This window comes from Mustela putorius, unplaced genomic scaffold (assembly GCF_011764305.1).
Source record: "Mustela putorius furo isolate JIRA1106 unplaced genomic scaffold, ASM1176430v1.1 tig00003898_pilon_pilon_pilon, whole genome shotgun sequence".
Lineage (NCBI taxonomy): Eukaryota > Metazoa > Chordata > Mammalia > Carnivora > Mustelidae > Mustela > Mustela putorius.
In genome coordinates this window covers 30,378,016-30,394,771 of record NW_025422047.1, presented here as the reverse complement: position 1 = coordinate 30,394,771, position 16,756 = coordinate 30,378,016, and the positions used below count along the sequence as shown (strand labels likewise).

The 16,756-nt window shown below is 40.9% G+C and overlaps 1 protein-coding gene across 3 annotated transcripts in view; it reads right to left on the bottom strand.

The window, feature by feature from the left end:
* NPAS3 (neuronal PAS domain protein 3) overlaps positions 1–16,756 on the bottom strand; it is an 847,978-nt gene that overhangs the window by 52,612 nt on the left and 778,610 nt on the right. For all 3 annotated transcript variants that reach the window (XM_045067735.1, XM_045067737.1, XM_045067736.1), the window contains exon 6: positions 10,769–10,887. In XM_045067735.1, coding sequence (XP_044923670.1) covers positions 10,769–10,887 — 119 coding nt within the window. The remainder of the gene's footprint in view (positions 1–10,768; positions 10,888–16,756) is intronic.

The window sequence follows — 16,756 nt, the reverse complement described above, 5'->3', positions numbered from 1 at the left end:
GGCTTCGTACAAATGATGACTGATATTTATATGTTCATTCATTTTTTTGTTTTTATTATTATTATTTTTTATTAACATATAATGTATTATTTGTTTCAGGGGTACAGGTCTGTGAATAATCAGTCTTACATAATTCACAGCACTCACCATAGCACCTACCATCCCCAGTGTCCATCACCCAGTTAGCCCATCCCTCCCACCCCCATCCCCTCCAGCAACCCTCAGGTTGTTTCCTGAGATTAAGAGTCTCTTATGGTTTATCTCCTTCCCAGGTCCCATCTTGTTTCATTTTTCCCTCTCTTCCCCTCTGATCCTCTGTCTTGTTTCTCAAATTCCTCATATTAGAAAGATCATATTTTAATTGTTTTTCTCTGATTGACTAATTTTACTTAGTATGGTATCTTCTAGTTCCATCCACATCATTGCAAATGGCAAGATTTCTTTCTTTCTTTCTTTCTTTTTTTTGATGGTTGCATCACATCTTCTTTATCCACTCACCTGTTGATGAACATCTAGGTTCTTTCCATAGTTTGGGCTACTGTGGACATTGCTGCTATAAACATTCAGATGCAGGTGCCCCTTCGGATCACTACATTTGTATCTTTGGGTAAATACCCAGTAGTGCAATTGCAGTCATAGGATAGCTCTATTTTCAACTTTTTGAGGAACCTCCATGCTGTTTTCCAGAGTGGCTGTACCAGCTTGCCTTCCCACCAACGGTGTAGGAGGGTTCCCTTTTCTCCACACCCTCACCAGCATCTGTCATTTCCTGATTTGTTATTTTAGCCAAGGTTCATTCACTTTTAAACAAATATTTATTGAATTTCTATTATGTCACCAAAACTCTTGTGGGAGCTAAGCTTGCACCATGATGGGGAGAAAAACTATATATAAATAAATTTATGACATGGTGTCAGGTTGTGTTAAGTGCTATGAAGAACAATAAGACAGGATAAAGCAGATGATGGGGTACAGTATGTATGCTTGAGCTATTTTTAGATGGGGTGGTAAGGGAAGCGACATGGGGGCAGAAATCTGAATGAAATGTAGGTGTGACCCATGGGAGTATCTGAGGGCAACTTATACTCCAGAGAGAATAAAAAGAAGGTACAAAAGCCCTGAAATGAAGGTATAAATACTGCACTCAGTCCAGTAATGGTTCTACAAACCATTACCAACAAAAATGATGCTTCCAATATAGTAACATTGAGCTATCCATTTCCCACTGGTAGTTCAGAATATGCCCACACCCTTACACCCCCACACCCAGAGCAGCAGATGGTTGAGAAATGCTAATACAGATGATTCTTTTGTTTAAGTAAGAGTCTTGTAACTCAAAGCACTTTGCAAGGGGCCATTTTTTTAGTCTGGTGGTGGAGGGCATTCCAAGAACAAGAGGAAAGATGTGACTAGTTCCTTGTCCCCCAGGGCAAATTATGACATGAGAAGCTGGAAACTCCAGACTCCTGGCTCTTTTCCCTTATTTGGAATGAGTCAATACAATTCCTTCTAGAAAGTTGTATAGTAGCTCTGAGAGGCATGGTGGGTTCGAGGCACACTGGTAGTTTGCCTTCCCTGGAGGGTTCAGTTTATGTGTATGTAGACACTTGAACCAAACAGAGCCCTCTGGACTACGGGAGCCTAGAAGTGCCATTTATTCCAGAGATCAACAACATCAAATTGGCCCTGTCCCTACTTCACTTCTTGCATTCAAGGGCTATCTTAGTCTTGTCATGAAGCTAAATCAATTCCAAGGAAAACCATGAGGTATGTGCTTCTTTTGTTAAAGGAACAGATGACGTATTTCAGTCATATTTTGTCTCTTAAAATCAAATCAATATTCAGGACACTTAAGCAGGGAGAAATTTCCCAGAAATAAATGCATTTTCTATATTCAGAAGAAATCATTTATTATTCCAGAGTTCATATAACTTCCAGGAGATGATCTGAAATATTACCAATGACTTACTATTTTCCACAGTTACAGGTGCACGTGCAGAGGTGTAGAAGTTAAGATTTTGGACTGTCTAGATCAACACACAGTACAAGTTCTATAAACATTAAACCTCACATCTGGACATGTATTGCATGCTTACTGTGGGTCAGGCATTATGGTTGTACTTTCTCTATATCATCTCACTTTATTTTACTGTACATTCATGAAGAAGGGTCTATTGGGACTCTACAAGAGAGGAAACAGATGCTTAAACAAGTTAAATGATTTACTTAAAGAGTTAGAAATGTCAGGACTAAGTCCAAATCCCTGACTGTCTGCCATCATCATGTCTGTGCTTAATCACCATTCGGTAGGGCAGTTTTCAAGAAATGAAAGTCAAACAGAGTAAGGTATTTAGAAGCCCTTGATCTATGCAGAATAAAACACCTGCTACTTGAGACCACTGGTAGCAGGAGGTGACTCTAGGGAAACAATAACTGAGGGCCTTGGCTCCTGATGTTAGGGCATTTCTCCCATCAGGTGCTGGGTCCAGAAAGTGATCAACTGTGTTTGCATTGACATCTTAGTTCTTCAGATTATATCTTTTTCCCTTTTAAAGCTTTTTTATTGGGCCAAAGTCTCGTAATGGTGAGATTATATTTAAAAAATGTTACCAGACTGAGAATATATTTATAGGGACAATGATGATAATTCTGAAGGGCATTAGTTTAAGACATTAGATATAGAAAGAGTTGTTAATTTCTGCATCAAAGATTTCATTTTGAAAATGATCATCACTTGCATTATTTGTAGTTACCAAAGTCTCAGAAAGCCAACCTGAAAGATCTCATATTAGTCAAAGATGGGATGCCTTACTTCTTTCTAAAATCTGTTTGATGAGAAATGAAGTACCTGTAAGTTAGCAACATACTTGGGCAGCAGTTACTGACATACTTAGAATTTACAGACGCTTCACAGAATGGCTAGTGATTATGCTTCTAGTTGGTAAAATAGCTAGCTGATTAGTCCCGGCAGAAATGACATATCCTGAGCTAGAACTACTGTCATGCCTTGGTAATGGGAAATAAATTCTTTAAGATCAGAAACAATGTCAGTTGTATTTAAAATGACACTGGAAACCACATTGTAATGGACAATTGTGCAGAGGTGAGCAGGGAGTAAAAAGAGATAATAGGATTTTAAAAATTTGATTTTATTGGTTCTCTCCTCTATTTGCATTTTTCATCAGGATAACCTCTGCCTGTAAGTTCTACCCTGGAAATTTTTTTCTCCTTCAATTTATTCTGGGTGTCTGGGTTGATTGAAAGGCAATAAACGTGTAGTCTTAGAAAGCCTGAATGGGTTGACCGAATTTTTGGTCTCTCTGAAAATTCATCTATTGATTTGACAAGACAGTTAGATTTTGTGCAGTTTGGAATACTGTAGTCATCATTTCAAGGCAACACAAAGCCGAAGCAAAGGCTTCAGGAGAAGTACTGGTATGTCTGGACATCTGGAACATCTCTGAATCTCATACTGGGGGAAACATCCAGATGGCACCTAGTCTGTCCACAGTTGACGAGGAGGAGGAGAGACTCCTAACTGATAAGTTTAGCTATGCTCTTAGAAATCTCCAGAGAAGGACCACTACCACACAACCCCCCATATTAATGCTAGCCATACCTCTAAGCTACAGTTCTTCTGGTACAATTAAAATTCACTACATACAGTTACCCTTGGTTTATTTTTAGTAATCTTTGAGAAATCATGGAGGTTGTACCAGAAGGCAGGATATCACCAATATTGTTCAAGTTTTCAGAAGATAGAGCCTCAAAATGTTAACATCTGGAAAAATATTCTTTAAAGATAACTTAATAGAAAGAAAATGGTGAATCACCAAATGCCAATATGAAGTCATGACAAATGGATAGTGTTAGAGTGACTCAATTTTTAATTTTCTGAATGGGATACTCAACTGATGGTTCAAGGGAACATTGTGAATGTGGTCCATTCTGATTTTAGTAAGGTGCTGGTAAGGATGAACAACATCCTCGCAGACAAGATTAGGGAATGTGAACCAGATCACAGTATGGTCATTGGGTTTATAGGTATTCCAATGGTTCCATCTAAAAGACACTAATGTTAAGTAGCAGGGTCTCTAGTGGTGTGTTAGATGACTCAGTACTGTCAACATTTTCATTGCTATCACAGAAAAAAAGAGAACATACAATTTAATTCAACTAACATGTATTGAGTGGCAACTATATGCAGTATATGTACTGGGCTGAGGGAAGAAAGTATAATAAGAAATCAACCAGTATCCAACATAGTATGTTGGAAAGAGGAAGACATTTGAAATCAGAAGATCTGGATATTTCTCTGTTTTGTTATTTGCCACATATGTGACCTTAGACAAGTCAATTCATATTTCTGTGCCTCAGTTTAACCTATCTTTGTGTTGGGAAATTGGGATAATTACCTAAAAGAATTATTGTGAGTTTCATATGAAACTATATGCTAGTACTTCATAGAAGGAGAGAAGATGCTTCGATGAGCATGTATTATCTCACTTGATCTGTAGGAAACTTTGTCAGGTTATATATTATGACTTCATTTTATAGTGAGAAAACTGAGGCACAGAGCTTAAATGAAATCTTAATGCTATTCTAGCACAGACGAGGAGGGAAGAGGTGCATCAAGGGAGAAGAAAAAAGGAAGTGATATTTGAGTGGTGCCATATTGGTTGTGTAAGAATTTTCTACGTGCAAGTGTGGTGGACAGGTGTTTTAGGAAAAGAAAACAGCATGGTCAAAAGCATAGCAGTGTGAATATGCTGATATATTTCAAGAAAGATGATTGGACAGATTTTGCTATAGCATCAGTAATAGTAGCTTCAGGAAAGAGTGATAGAGATGGTGGTAGAAAAGGTAAGCTAAGATCAGATTCTTGATTATGTTTACACTAGGAACCAGTGATGACTTAGCGCCAGATACAAAGTAAAGATCACTGTGGCTTTGGGAGGGTATTCTGGGGAGCGGGGTGCAAAATGGAATGGAGAACCTAAATTTTCTGGGAGATATTTGGGAATTTCTCACAGTAGATCCAGAAAAAGGCTTTAAGCTAGAGCATTGCAAATAGGGGTGGGTGGATTCAACCATTTTTGGTGGCACATTAAAGGGGCAGGTGCTCAGGAGAGAGAGGTTAATATCTTAGCTATTATGGATTCTATCAGCAAAGCAAACCAAGAACTAGAATTCCAGGTGACTGAACTTGTGAATAATAATTCCTATCTAGTTTGCTATCATCTTGAGAGCTGTCAATATATATGTTCAATTAAGAATACATTGCATATGAAAAGCCTTGAACTTTAAAACTGAGCTAGCTCTGATTTTGACATTGAAGTCCCAGTGATGCAACTTGCACACCTAAGTGAACAGGAGAAAACAGAGACCCATGTACTACTGAAAATAACTCTTCACTACAGATGTCATTCTTTAATATCAGGTATTTTTATAAAAAGTGTTTTCTGAGAAATACTTTTTCAGAAGATTATCTCTATCTGCATAAGGGGATCAAAATGTAATTCTTGGTTTTGTACTTTTGCAGTCTAGGAGTTGATGTTTTTTCCAACAGGACTTCCATATGCATTAACACAAAATGAATATATGGGAAGCAGAAATGAGGAGGAAGGAAGAGGGTATTGTAATTTTGGTGAAATATATTCTGGAAGGTGTACTCACTGGATTTTGTTTTTTTAATAAGTACACCAAAGATGTCCTCTTGTTAAATAAGGTTTTGTAATCCAAGATCACTGATTCACTTCTGGGATTCAAGAACTTCCCAATGCAAAATGAATTTACCTTGGGAGAGGCTCTACGGATTTAATCAAATCATTAATGGGATTTATGACACCCCAGATAAAACAAATTACTAATAAAATTAGGGGAGTGCCTTTTCCCACAAAACAGATACAACCATGAACTTGAAAAATACGATCAAGATCTAATTTAAAAGGCATCTCTGTGTTTAGAGAAGGTGAAGAGGAATTTGCTTTAGCTAATTAGCACCCTCTCATTTTTTTGCTTTTGTTACTTCCTGTCTAAATACAGGTATTCTTAGAGCTGAGGTCTATCTGCAGTCCTAATAAGGTAGTGAACCTACAAATTATTTTGTCTATTACTTATGCTTTCTGACTCTTCATATCATAAGGAGCCTGGACTGGTTACAGATATCATTTAGTTGGACACTTAGCTGCAGGCAAATCCATACTCAAATCATCCCAGATGGGGGCTGGGTTTTTGTTGTTGTTTGTTTTGGGAAGAATCCGAGTGCCCCTCTGCTTCCTCAGTAATCTGTTCCTATATGTCCTAGCCAGACCCCACGGCATGGGAAGGTTTTCACTCTGTGGTGAGTTGGGAGACATTCTCAGCATTCTATAAGGATGATAGAGATTTTCTCTCTGTCTCTCTTTCCCAGCCTGGATGCTCCTCTCTGCCATCAGAGTTAGGACGTCATCATGTGTGTGGATAAAAACTCCAGAAATGACAGTGATGCTGGTGGACATTTAGGAGTAGATTAGAAAACTGACAGTCCCAGGCTAACAGAAACTATCCTCCAAAGACAGGAGCTAAGGAGGCGACCCAATTAGTCTTTACTTCTCTAATTTCCCTGATTACATACCTCCTTTTACCCCCTGTGCTATACCTAGTAAGTTCCCCCAGACATAGACCTAATCAAGAAGGCAGAATACTGATGGCAATGCAATTTAAAGGAGAGCTGTGTTGCACGAAGATATGTGGCCGACAATGGGACCCAAACCACCAGAAGCCCCTGAGGCATAAAAAGCAGCCGGCCCGATAACGTGTTACTGTGGATTTCAAAGCAAATGAGGACAGAGACAACTGCATGTCAGCTCATGGCTGGGAAGCTTCACTGGCAAGAGGGAAACTTTCCTGAGGCCTGGGGTGTGGAAGCAACAGCAGCCTACATCACACTCTCTGCTTGAATTTGCAGATTTCGAGGGGGCACTTTTTGGGCTAGAGTTCTTGGTCGTGGGTCCCTGGGTGGGTGTTAAGAATCCCTGGAAAGAAGGTAAATGTCTGCAGATCTCCATAAATGAGGGCTATGGGACGTGCTGTGTCACAAGAGAAGGGCTGGACCTCAGGCCAGAGGATTTTCTTTTTAAAAGCTGTGATGAACTTTCCGTATGCTGAGGTCCAGCTAGTGCTGAGTTCATCTTTGGACTCTATCTGTTATGCAGTGAAGCGGAGGGTAGGAGAGGGCAGACTCTGGAGCCTAACTGCCTGGTCAGTCCTGGCTCCTCAGTAGCTACTCAAGAGATGTTGTGAACACGAGCAAAGTACTGAGGCCAACCAAAGCTCAGTTTCACCACCTTCAAAATGGGCACAATGACAGTATGTGAGATTCGAAAGAGAAAGTTTCTAAACATTGTACGGGTTAGATCAAATAGGTCTGATGCGGCAGGCAGAGGACCTGTCAGAGAGTCAGTGTTCAACAGGTTATGTCACTTTGGCGGCCACTCTTAAGGTCCGTGGCAACAACAGTAAAGAAAGAGTGGCAGAGGAGGTGATGGACCGAGTCAGGAAAGTGTTATGTGCCGAGGTCACAGGAAAAATGGGGAGAAGTACCATGGCCTGCACTGAGCATGACTTAACATCTCAGAGCTTTACGGGAAAAGAACAAAGCAACCCACGGTGATAAATTAAGAGGAATATTGGGAGCGTGGTGAAATTATCATCGCTATTTCTTTTTATTTGTGCTTATGGTGTGGTGGTGGGGTGATTACCAGTTTTATTTGAATGTTTTATAAGCTGTTAGATTTATTTACTGCAAACGAACAGATAAATAGGGACGTTATTCAGCTGTGTCGTGGCATGGGCTCCCCATCAGCTCTTCCACTGACTTGTAGACTCGGTTAATTAATGAGGCAAGGGCATTATGGGGCGAGGCAGTGCGGGGAGCTGGATCTGCTGGATGATTCATCTTACTGTGGGAAGAGCAGATGAATCAACTCACGTGTTCGAAGTCTTGGGGTGGGAGGGAAGGTACTAGATGGTGGTGTCTTCAGAAGGACATACCAACAGGGTACGTCAAAGGAGTAGGATCGCCTCAACATGCTTGGATTTGATGGAAACTGGAATAACTCCTCTTTTCCAATCCTGGTGTTCATGATTATACTTTTTCATATTTTTTTCTCGAGGTTGCCTTCTTACAACAAGGTGTCTTTAATCCTAAGCCCAAGGAGCTCTGCAAACACTGTTCTTTTTTCTTTCTTTCTTTTTTTTTAGATTTTATTATTTGATGGAGACACAATGAGAGAGGGATCACAAGCAAGGGATGTGGAAGGGGGAGAAGCAGTCTTCCCGCTGAGTAGGGAGCCCAGCATGGGGCTTGATCCCCAAACCCTGGGATCATGACCTGAGCCAAAGGCAGACACTCAATGACTGAGCGACCAAGTTGCCCCAAACACTGTTTTTCCACATTTCCATCATGGTCTATTCTCATTTACCACTCACAGGTGACATGTCACCTCCACAGGGAGACCTTCTGTGACTCTGTCTAAAGTGGCCCCCACCAGCCACCCATGCATGACCTTGCTTTACTCTCAGCATAACAGGGTAGCTTAGTGGTTCAGTGCATGGGATAAGGAGCCAGGCTCCCAGAGTTCAAACCCCAGCTCTTTCCCTTCAATGTATGACATTGGGTATGCTAATTAACCCCTAGCCTTAGTTTCTTTACCTGTAAAGTGGAAACAATGAACATTTTTTCCTTCTGGGACTGCTGTGAGGGCTCACCCACACATGTCACACCATGTCCAGCATATTGTAATACATCTGCTATGGTAGTCCTTGTAGTTTTGGACATCATCGTAATCTGAAATCACCTTTTATTTATTGTTATTGACTCTAGCCCATTGTTAGAATCTAAGTACCACAAAAGCAGGGACTTTTTATTGTTTAATGCTGGGTTACAGGATCTAGAACAGGCTCCAGAGTAGGAACTCAAGAGGCATTCACTGAATGAATAATCAATCTATGAGTATTTAAGAAGTGAGCTTGTCCAGTTTTCAGGCCAGGCAGCAAAAATAGTGGTCCTGAGTTGACCGAACCACAACACAGAGAGAACATGAGCTACAAGTTATCTTGCCTAGACTGAAATACGAACTATGTTTCTGCTTGGACAGCCCACTTTCTTGTAGATTCAAAATTGTGCAGGACCTTTTGATCTCACGTTAGTCAAGTGAAAGCAATAATTTTTTATTGTTCAAAAAATTATCTCATGAGACCAAAGTATACTAAATATTGCTTTGTCAAACTATACCTCACCTTTCCCGCCCTTCTTTCCTGGGACACACCTCCTACAAACCAGTAAAAACCACTGAAAGTGACGCACGAACAGTGACAGAACACAGGTGAAAGGAAGTCATCTTGACTTCTAGAGACAGGAATGCCAAGACTAAATCTTGCTACCACTACAGTGACAGTAACCACTCTACCTACAGCTTGCTTCCAGAATTCCAAACTTGCTCATGCTACACACATTGTGACTCATAAATGTCTTGGGTTCAGTAATGCAGGAAAAATAAAAATAGTCCTAAGGGTAGAGTTGGGTTTTTTTTTTTCCTCCACCATCTCCCTTTGTAACGGACCTTGATAGGGTAAAGCCCCGACAGGCGGAGCTGCCCGGTGCCTCTCCTTTGCTTCCAACCCTGTTAAAGGTTAAGGATGCTCCAAATTTGCCCTTCAGAAGGTAGGACAGCTCAGCGAAAGGTCGTTCACGGAAGAGCCTGCTTTCCTACCTCCTTCCTTTTTCTCACTGAAGAATTCACGTCAAAGAAAGTACCCAACTCTGACTTATAGGCGGCCGCTGGTTTCTGATGACTTATATATGGTTTTTAAGCCCAATGATAATGACTCTTAACCATCCCTGACAATGCTACGGTAAGCCTGAAGAAATGAGCTATCAGATGCTCTCAACTCCCAAAATGGAAAAGGTCATGCCGGCCACATCTCTCATACATTTGGCTGCTGTGTGCCCTCCCGCATACAGTAAATATTGTTTGAGGGACTGGTTAGTGTGTTGTAAAATTGATAAGACTCAGGTTGCCCAAGGCATTTCATAAATTTCATAGGTCTTAATTTATGTTGCTATGGTAACCGAAATGGTGGAAATTCCCGAGATTAGTAGGCTTTTGTATCCTTACCCTTAAAATGATAATAATGTAGATTATGACTCCAGACATGGTCTTTGCTGTTGTGGGAACATGTGCTCTGTATGTTGAGTATTCCGTGGATGCTAAGGTATGATTGAATGTACAATAATTGTAATTTCAACTAAGATTCCTGACGCCTAACCTGACTTTCTTATTTATGTGTGTGAGTCTTGATGGCCAAAAGGTTAGGAAAACGGACTGTCTTCCTCTGCAGAGAAAGGGGGAATTTGAAGGGAGAAGCGGAATTCTTACAAGCAACCATTCTAGAACGCTCGTCTTAAGGACTGATGTGAATTTGGCTCACCTTTCCCATCAAAGGGAATTTCTATGTTGAATGCTGAAGACCTTGGTGCATTATTAACAAGTGTTTTAAGAAAAGACACTCTTTGGAGGGATTTAGTGCTTCAGCAAAGTCTGAAGTGAGAATGAGAGGATTAATGAAGCCCCTACCTTGAGACAGGAAAATAACTGAGAACCTGATGGGCTGCTCAAGGTCATAGACATTAATTACATGGACCCAAAGCAGCCAGGAAATTCAATTCAAATGACCTAGGATTGACCTGAGACAGGAGTATGTCCCTTCCCAGAGCACAGCTTACCTTATATCCTGATGATTTGATGTGCACGCCGCGTTTGGTCAGAGTAGATTTCATTCGGATGAAAAAGGAACGTTCAAGGGTGTTGTCAGTGGTTAGCAGACTGGGGCTGGTTGACTCCACTGAAGAATACAAAAATATATACACACATGATTTAGATGTCTACACAGCCCCTCACAGCTACCGCTCAGGTGCAATCCTTGAGTTCACTAAAAATAAATGACTGATGGGTGCTAAGAGCGTAGTAATCAATTTACCTCATTTAGAAAATGTTTACTTTGCAGAAAATAAAAAAGAAAAATTAATGAATCCAAAGTAACTCCATTCCAGTTTCTAGCAGGAGAGGCCTTTTAACTTCCAGTAGCTCCCCAAGTAGGGTCTTAAGTAAGTAAGTAAGTAAGTAAGTAAGTAAGTAACAGCAGCCACCCCTCGAGGCTTGCCAGGTGCACAGGGATGGAGTAGTTGGGAGAAAGAACACCATCGATTTACAGAATCAACCAACACTGAGGCAGGCAGGCTGCTGATGGGGAGTACGGATCTCTGGCTCTTTGTACTCCCTGCAAATCCCTTCTTGTAACATTTGCCCACTGGGCAGTTCTGAGGACAATGGGACTGTATCCTGGCCAGGGTCCTTGCCCTCCTGAGCTGGTCTTTGTTGTGGGGAATGAGAAAGCATTAAGTCTTCTCAACTGACTCATGACAGAGGGCTGAGAATGGAGTGTATAGACAGGAATAAAAACCACCAACAGTATTGTCCACTGCTGTCTCTAATGACCGCTTGCCTTCCACTCCCGTTGGAAAAGGATATTAACAAATAATCATCTCCTCTCTTAAGCAAGACAGTTACTCTTTCGCTTCATACATTTGTAGACTAAGCAGAATGCTTCTTTACTTCTGAAACTTAAAAGAGTAGTTTTCAGTCTTGTTGATGTAAAAATATCTTTCTGCAAACAGGCCAGAAGGCCACATAAATCCACCTTCTGAGGGATTTTTATCCATTTAAGTGATTTCCTGCAAATATATTAATTTTGGTACTTTTAAGCCTAATTGATACTGTCTAATTTCACTCTTCTAAGCTAGTACTTTAAATTTTAAAATATTTTTCTGAGTCTAAAATTAAAAAAAAAAATATCCAACAACAAACAAGATTGTTTTGAGAAGCCTAACACGAGTTTTCTCAGGGGTGGGGGTAAAGAAATAGGGGTCACAAAAGAATTTGTAAGAATTAAGCATGTACAAAAATAGTTATTAAAACACAAAGAAAAAGAGGAAAAACAAGCTTTTGAACTTCAAGAAACATATTCCATCTATTTCTAAGGGAAAGAAATACCCATTTTTTACATGAAACTTAATGCTCAGAAGAGAGAATAGGAGCTCCTATGATACAGAAACCTTACTGTTTGTGGTCTGTGGCTTTTCTTGTAGCATTCCTGTCTAAACAGGACTGTATTTTCCTGTGTTTGTGGCACTTCTGTTCTGGGGTGAGGGAGCCTCTGACAAGTATCCCTTTCTTATGGGTCTCTCTTAAGATTTTCTTTTCTTTTCTTTCTTTCTTTCCTTTTTTTTTTTTTGTTTTAGAGAGCATGGATCTGATGTCATTTTAAATGTACAGCTTTTTATCACTCGAGGGAAAAGCAGAGCTATGTTATATTTAGTACTTTCATTTCTTCTGATTAAATATGAATTACTATGAAATTTTTCTCATCATCTAACACGCCATAATACGCCAACAGCTTTTTAATACACTATATAAGCACAAACTTCTGCTCTAAGAGTTTAATTTGCCCCTCTAATCCAATCACATCAACCTTATTTCTCTTATCAGAGATTCCCATTTTGAATTAAATGAGCTCATTAGTTTTAATCAAAAGCAGAGAGATCAAAACTTAAACGTAAATGCTTTAGATCAGAACTGTCAGTCAGCCGTGCAGTTCTATTTTACTAAAACACAAGATCAGAGACCCTTAGAACCAATTTTTTCTCGTAAGGGATGCCGAGAGCTTGAAGATGCTATATCCTTTTTTTTTTTTTTTCTTTCCTCCCCTTCCCAAGGACAGATTATACATTTAAGGTTAGACTTCATTTATAGCAGTTTCTCATCCTGGTGGAAATGGAAGTATGCCAATCTGCTGTTGTCCCTTTCACATTTATTGGCACTGGTCCTCAGAGACTTGAACTAACGGGAAGCCATCAGAATCCACACCACAAACTCGGCCTTAAAAATTCAGCTCTGTTCAGCAGGATCGTGTTTGCAATAGCTGAGGAAAAATGAAACTTCCCACAGAAGTGAGATGTATTTTAGGGCTAGGGTCCTGGGGTACTGTGACCCCAGGAGAAAGGAACTGCCTCCCTCCAGAAGAGTGAAGAATTCAGGCATCATTAGAAACTATTGTTTCCAGGATGGAGAATTGCGGAGTACAACACTTCGTGGGCACGGCTGCTTCCTGCTGGGTGACAAGCTTTGTATGAGCTGTGGGGACTGAACACGATGTCCTGGGCTGACTGAGGCCCCGCACACAACAACCCCCACCCCCTTGTGTTACAACGGTAATTGCCTAAACATACAGGGGTGGCAGTAATTAAACCCAGGACCACTGGTGGGAGAGGAATGCTAAGGTCAGGTTTTGCTCCATTGAAGCTGAGATTTAAGATCTAAAGTGGTCTTTGAGCTTTATTTCCCACCATGGGGGAATGGGGAGTTGAGGAGAAAGCGAGGCGGCAACTTAGAAAAGAGACGGATTTCTGATAAAGATTTTCCTTTTCATTCCATATGACTTTCTAGTTCTGAGGGTGGGGCAGGAGTAACATGCCATGCCGCCCCTCTCAAAGGGACACGTAACAAACTCGTTCACAGCACACGCTGGCCTTGGCCGTGCTTCCTTCAAGGGCTAGCAAATACACGCTGGTCATCCCAGCTCTGACAATGGCGGCTCTCTTGTGAGAGATGTGTTAGGTGCAGGAGACAGGCAACAGTGGTAGCTTTCCAAGAGAAGCTATCGGAGTGTCTCGGGTGAGAAGCAAGATTTTGATGAGGGTTCTCTCAGGAGAGAGTATAGCTTTGGTGATGTGCAACGTGCCTGTGGCATTGAATAGAAAATGTGTGTGTATACACATGTGTGCATATATGTATGTGTGTGTATGCGTGTGTGTGAAGAGGACAGGGTGGCAGGAGAGGGGTCCTTAAGATTGTGCCTTACAGAGACGGAGGGCTAGTCTATGCCAAAGAAGCATTTTAGAGTGTTTTCTAGAGATCAGATGCTTTCCTGTCAGCTTTTTTTGAGGCAGGCCATGATTGCGGTGTGCTCTGATAAGAAATTTGGGATTCAGAGAAGCTCCGTCCGCTGCCGGAGACAGAGGAGAAATTTATGGTTGAAACTGGATTAAGTGGTCAAAGCCCAGATAGGGCCAGTTTTGACCCATGCGTTATAAACAAGGAGCTGGAAAACAAAACACAAACGAGACCCACACAACTCAAAGTGAGATAAAGAAATAGACTCTCTTTAGCTGAATCTCAAGGGCCTCAACTTTTTAATAAATCTAAGTTATCTCGGCTCTTGAAATGTCAGTTTTTGCATATTTTGTAAAATTTACAGAACAATTTATAGCAAAGTTGTAATAATTTTTATGTTGGCAAATGCCACCATAATGTGAAATCATATCTGCGTTATTTCACATTTGTTTATGAATCCCTGACTAGAGCTGTACTTGCTGCTTCCTTATTAGTATCTAGGGGCAGGAGGTGATGGGGAAGCTCAAGGAAGAGGAGGAGGTAGCTGGGAACCATCTAGTTCTACTGGCTAATCCTAGGGCCAGGTCCACCTGAACACTTCCAGGACTTTTTCCAGGGTCTCTGCAAATAGATGGGGCCCCAGCATAAAGAGGAGCTTTCTTTTTCATACACTATATAAATGTTTTCAGTGCAACTCCACGTCAGAACCTTCAACTGCCACCAAATCTTGCTTGTAGGAGGGAAGGACAAGAAAAATTAAGTTTTGAGAAAACCTGGCTGCTCTTCAGTTGCGAACGAAAGACGTATTTTTCCTTTGGAAAGAGAGGTGTATCGGGCTAGGCTGCTAACACATGTAGTTAAATATATTCTTTTCCTATTTTATTGCCTAAACGAATCTCTCCTTTTTCAGAGGTTCTGTGCATATAGGACAAACCAAAGTGCAAACAACCAAAAGGGCTTTTACAAGGGAAGAGACATTGGTTCATTTTGCAATTACCCCGATGAAGCCAAATTGTTTCATTGTCGTATTCTGTTAGCTTTGTTAGATACTGATATATTTTAGGACTTTTGAATGAGTAGGTGTCAAGTATGTGGCAAGTTGTTTCTTTTCTTACAAAAGTTTTCCTGTTCTTCCTCAGCCCCTTGGAAGTTATCTATAGTTATATGGATTTCTCAGGTCAAGGAGATGTGAGCCTAAGTCATGTGTCGCTTCTAGGTGGAATCTTTGAAAAGAGCCAGTCTCTTCATAGAAAGAGGTCCTTTCTCTTTCCTTCTGCCACGGTAACTGTCAACATTTCAGATGGTGCCTGCCCTATTATCAGCCTCGGTCTTGGAAATAAGATAGCGTGGGACAGAACCCACAGCGGACCCTCACACAAACAAATTTTTGTTACAATTTTGGAATCATTTTTTTTTAAAGATTTTATTTATTTATTTGACAGAGAGAAATCACAAGTAGACTGAGAGGCAGGCAGAGAGAGAGAGGGAAGCAGGCTCCCTGCTGAGCAGAGAGCCCGATGCGGGACTCGATCCCAGGACCATGAGATCATGACCTGAGCCAAAGGCAGCAGCTTAACCCACTGAGCCACCCAGGCGCCCCTTGGAATCATTTTTTACTGCAGTATAACTTTACTGCAGTATAACAGCCCATAACAACCCATACTGACTGGATACAAATATTGGATCTTTATTATATAAAAATGTTGTTGTCCAAGTCTTCCAGATAGTCAGTGGAAGAGCAAACAGACATGACATATGTTTGTCTGACTCCAAAGGTTGTGATTTTGCCAAATACCGCCCTAAGATTTATTTAAATCTTCATTGTATGTCTCATGCTAGGCATTCCAGGGCAAAAATGCGGACACAGGTCTAATCTGCATCCCCTTTACCACCTACGGTGGTTCCTTGTTCCCAGAGTTACATAAGTACATATATGTATTTACCTATGTCTAATATATTCAGGAGCTACTATTAGTTAAACGCTGACTTTCATGTAAGAAGATCTTCCCAACCTAGTTTCCCAACAGTAGGACAACCGTGGTAAATAAATCTTGTCTCACAGATAGTATCACAGCAGATTTTACATTCTTCCAGGATGACAAGTGTAGTCATTTAAAAACGCCATAAATTGTTCAATATTCCTGCTTCCAAAAGGAAGGGTGAGCTAGACTTGGCGACCTACTTCTAATAAATAGCAAATGGTGGAATTGGTGGACTATGACTCAGTCACGACAGGAAGAATGGGTTCTTTTTGGCTCTCTCCTGGGTCATTCACTCTGATGGGGGCCATCTGCCATATTGTGAGGACACTCGGGCAACCTGGTGGAGAGGCCAGTGTTGCAAGGAATGGAGGCTTCCTAGTGAGTCACGGTCACATGACTGACCTTAGAAATGGACCCTTCTGCCCCAGTCAAGTCTTCAGATGACTACGCTCTGAATGATATTTTCATCGTAACTTCAGGGAAGATCCTGAGCTTAGAACTACTCAGATTAACCATTACTGGATTCCTGACCTGTAGAAAACATGTGAAATAGCTTTCAGCAAAAATATTTGGGGTGATTTGTTATGCAATGATACATGACTAATACAACACCCACATCGACCCTCTTTCTGGAAAATTCATGGCCTTGCTTTGGCGTGTGACAACAACTTGGGTAAAACTCCTGTAATAGTGAGAAGGAATGCTTTGCCTACTGTGCCTGTATCTGGTGAATTCACATATGCAAGAAACTCTACCTGCAATGCTGATTTTTCTTAGCAG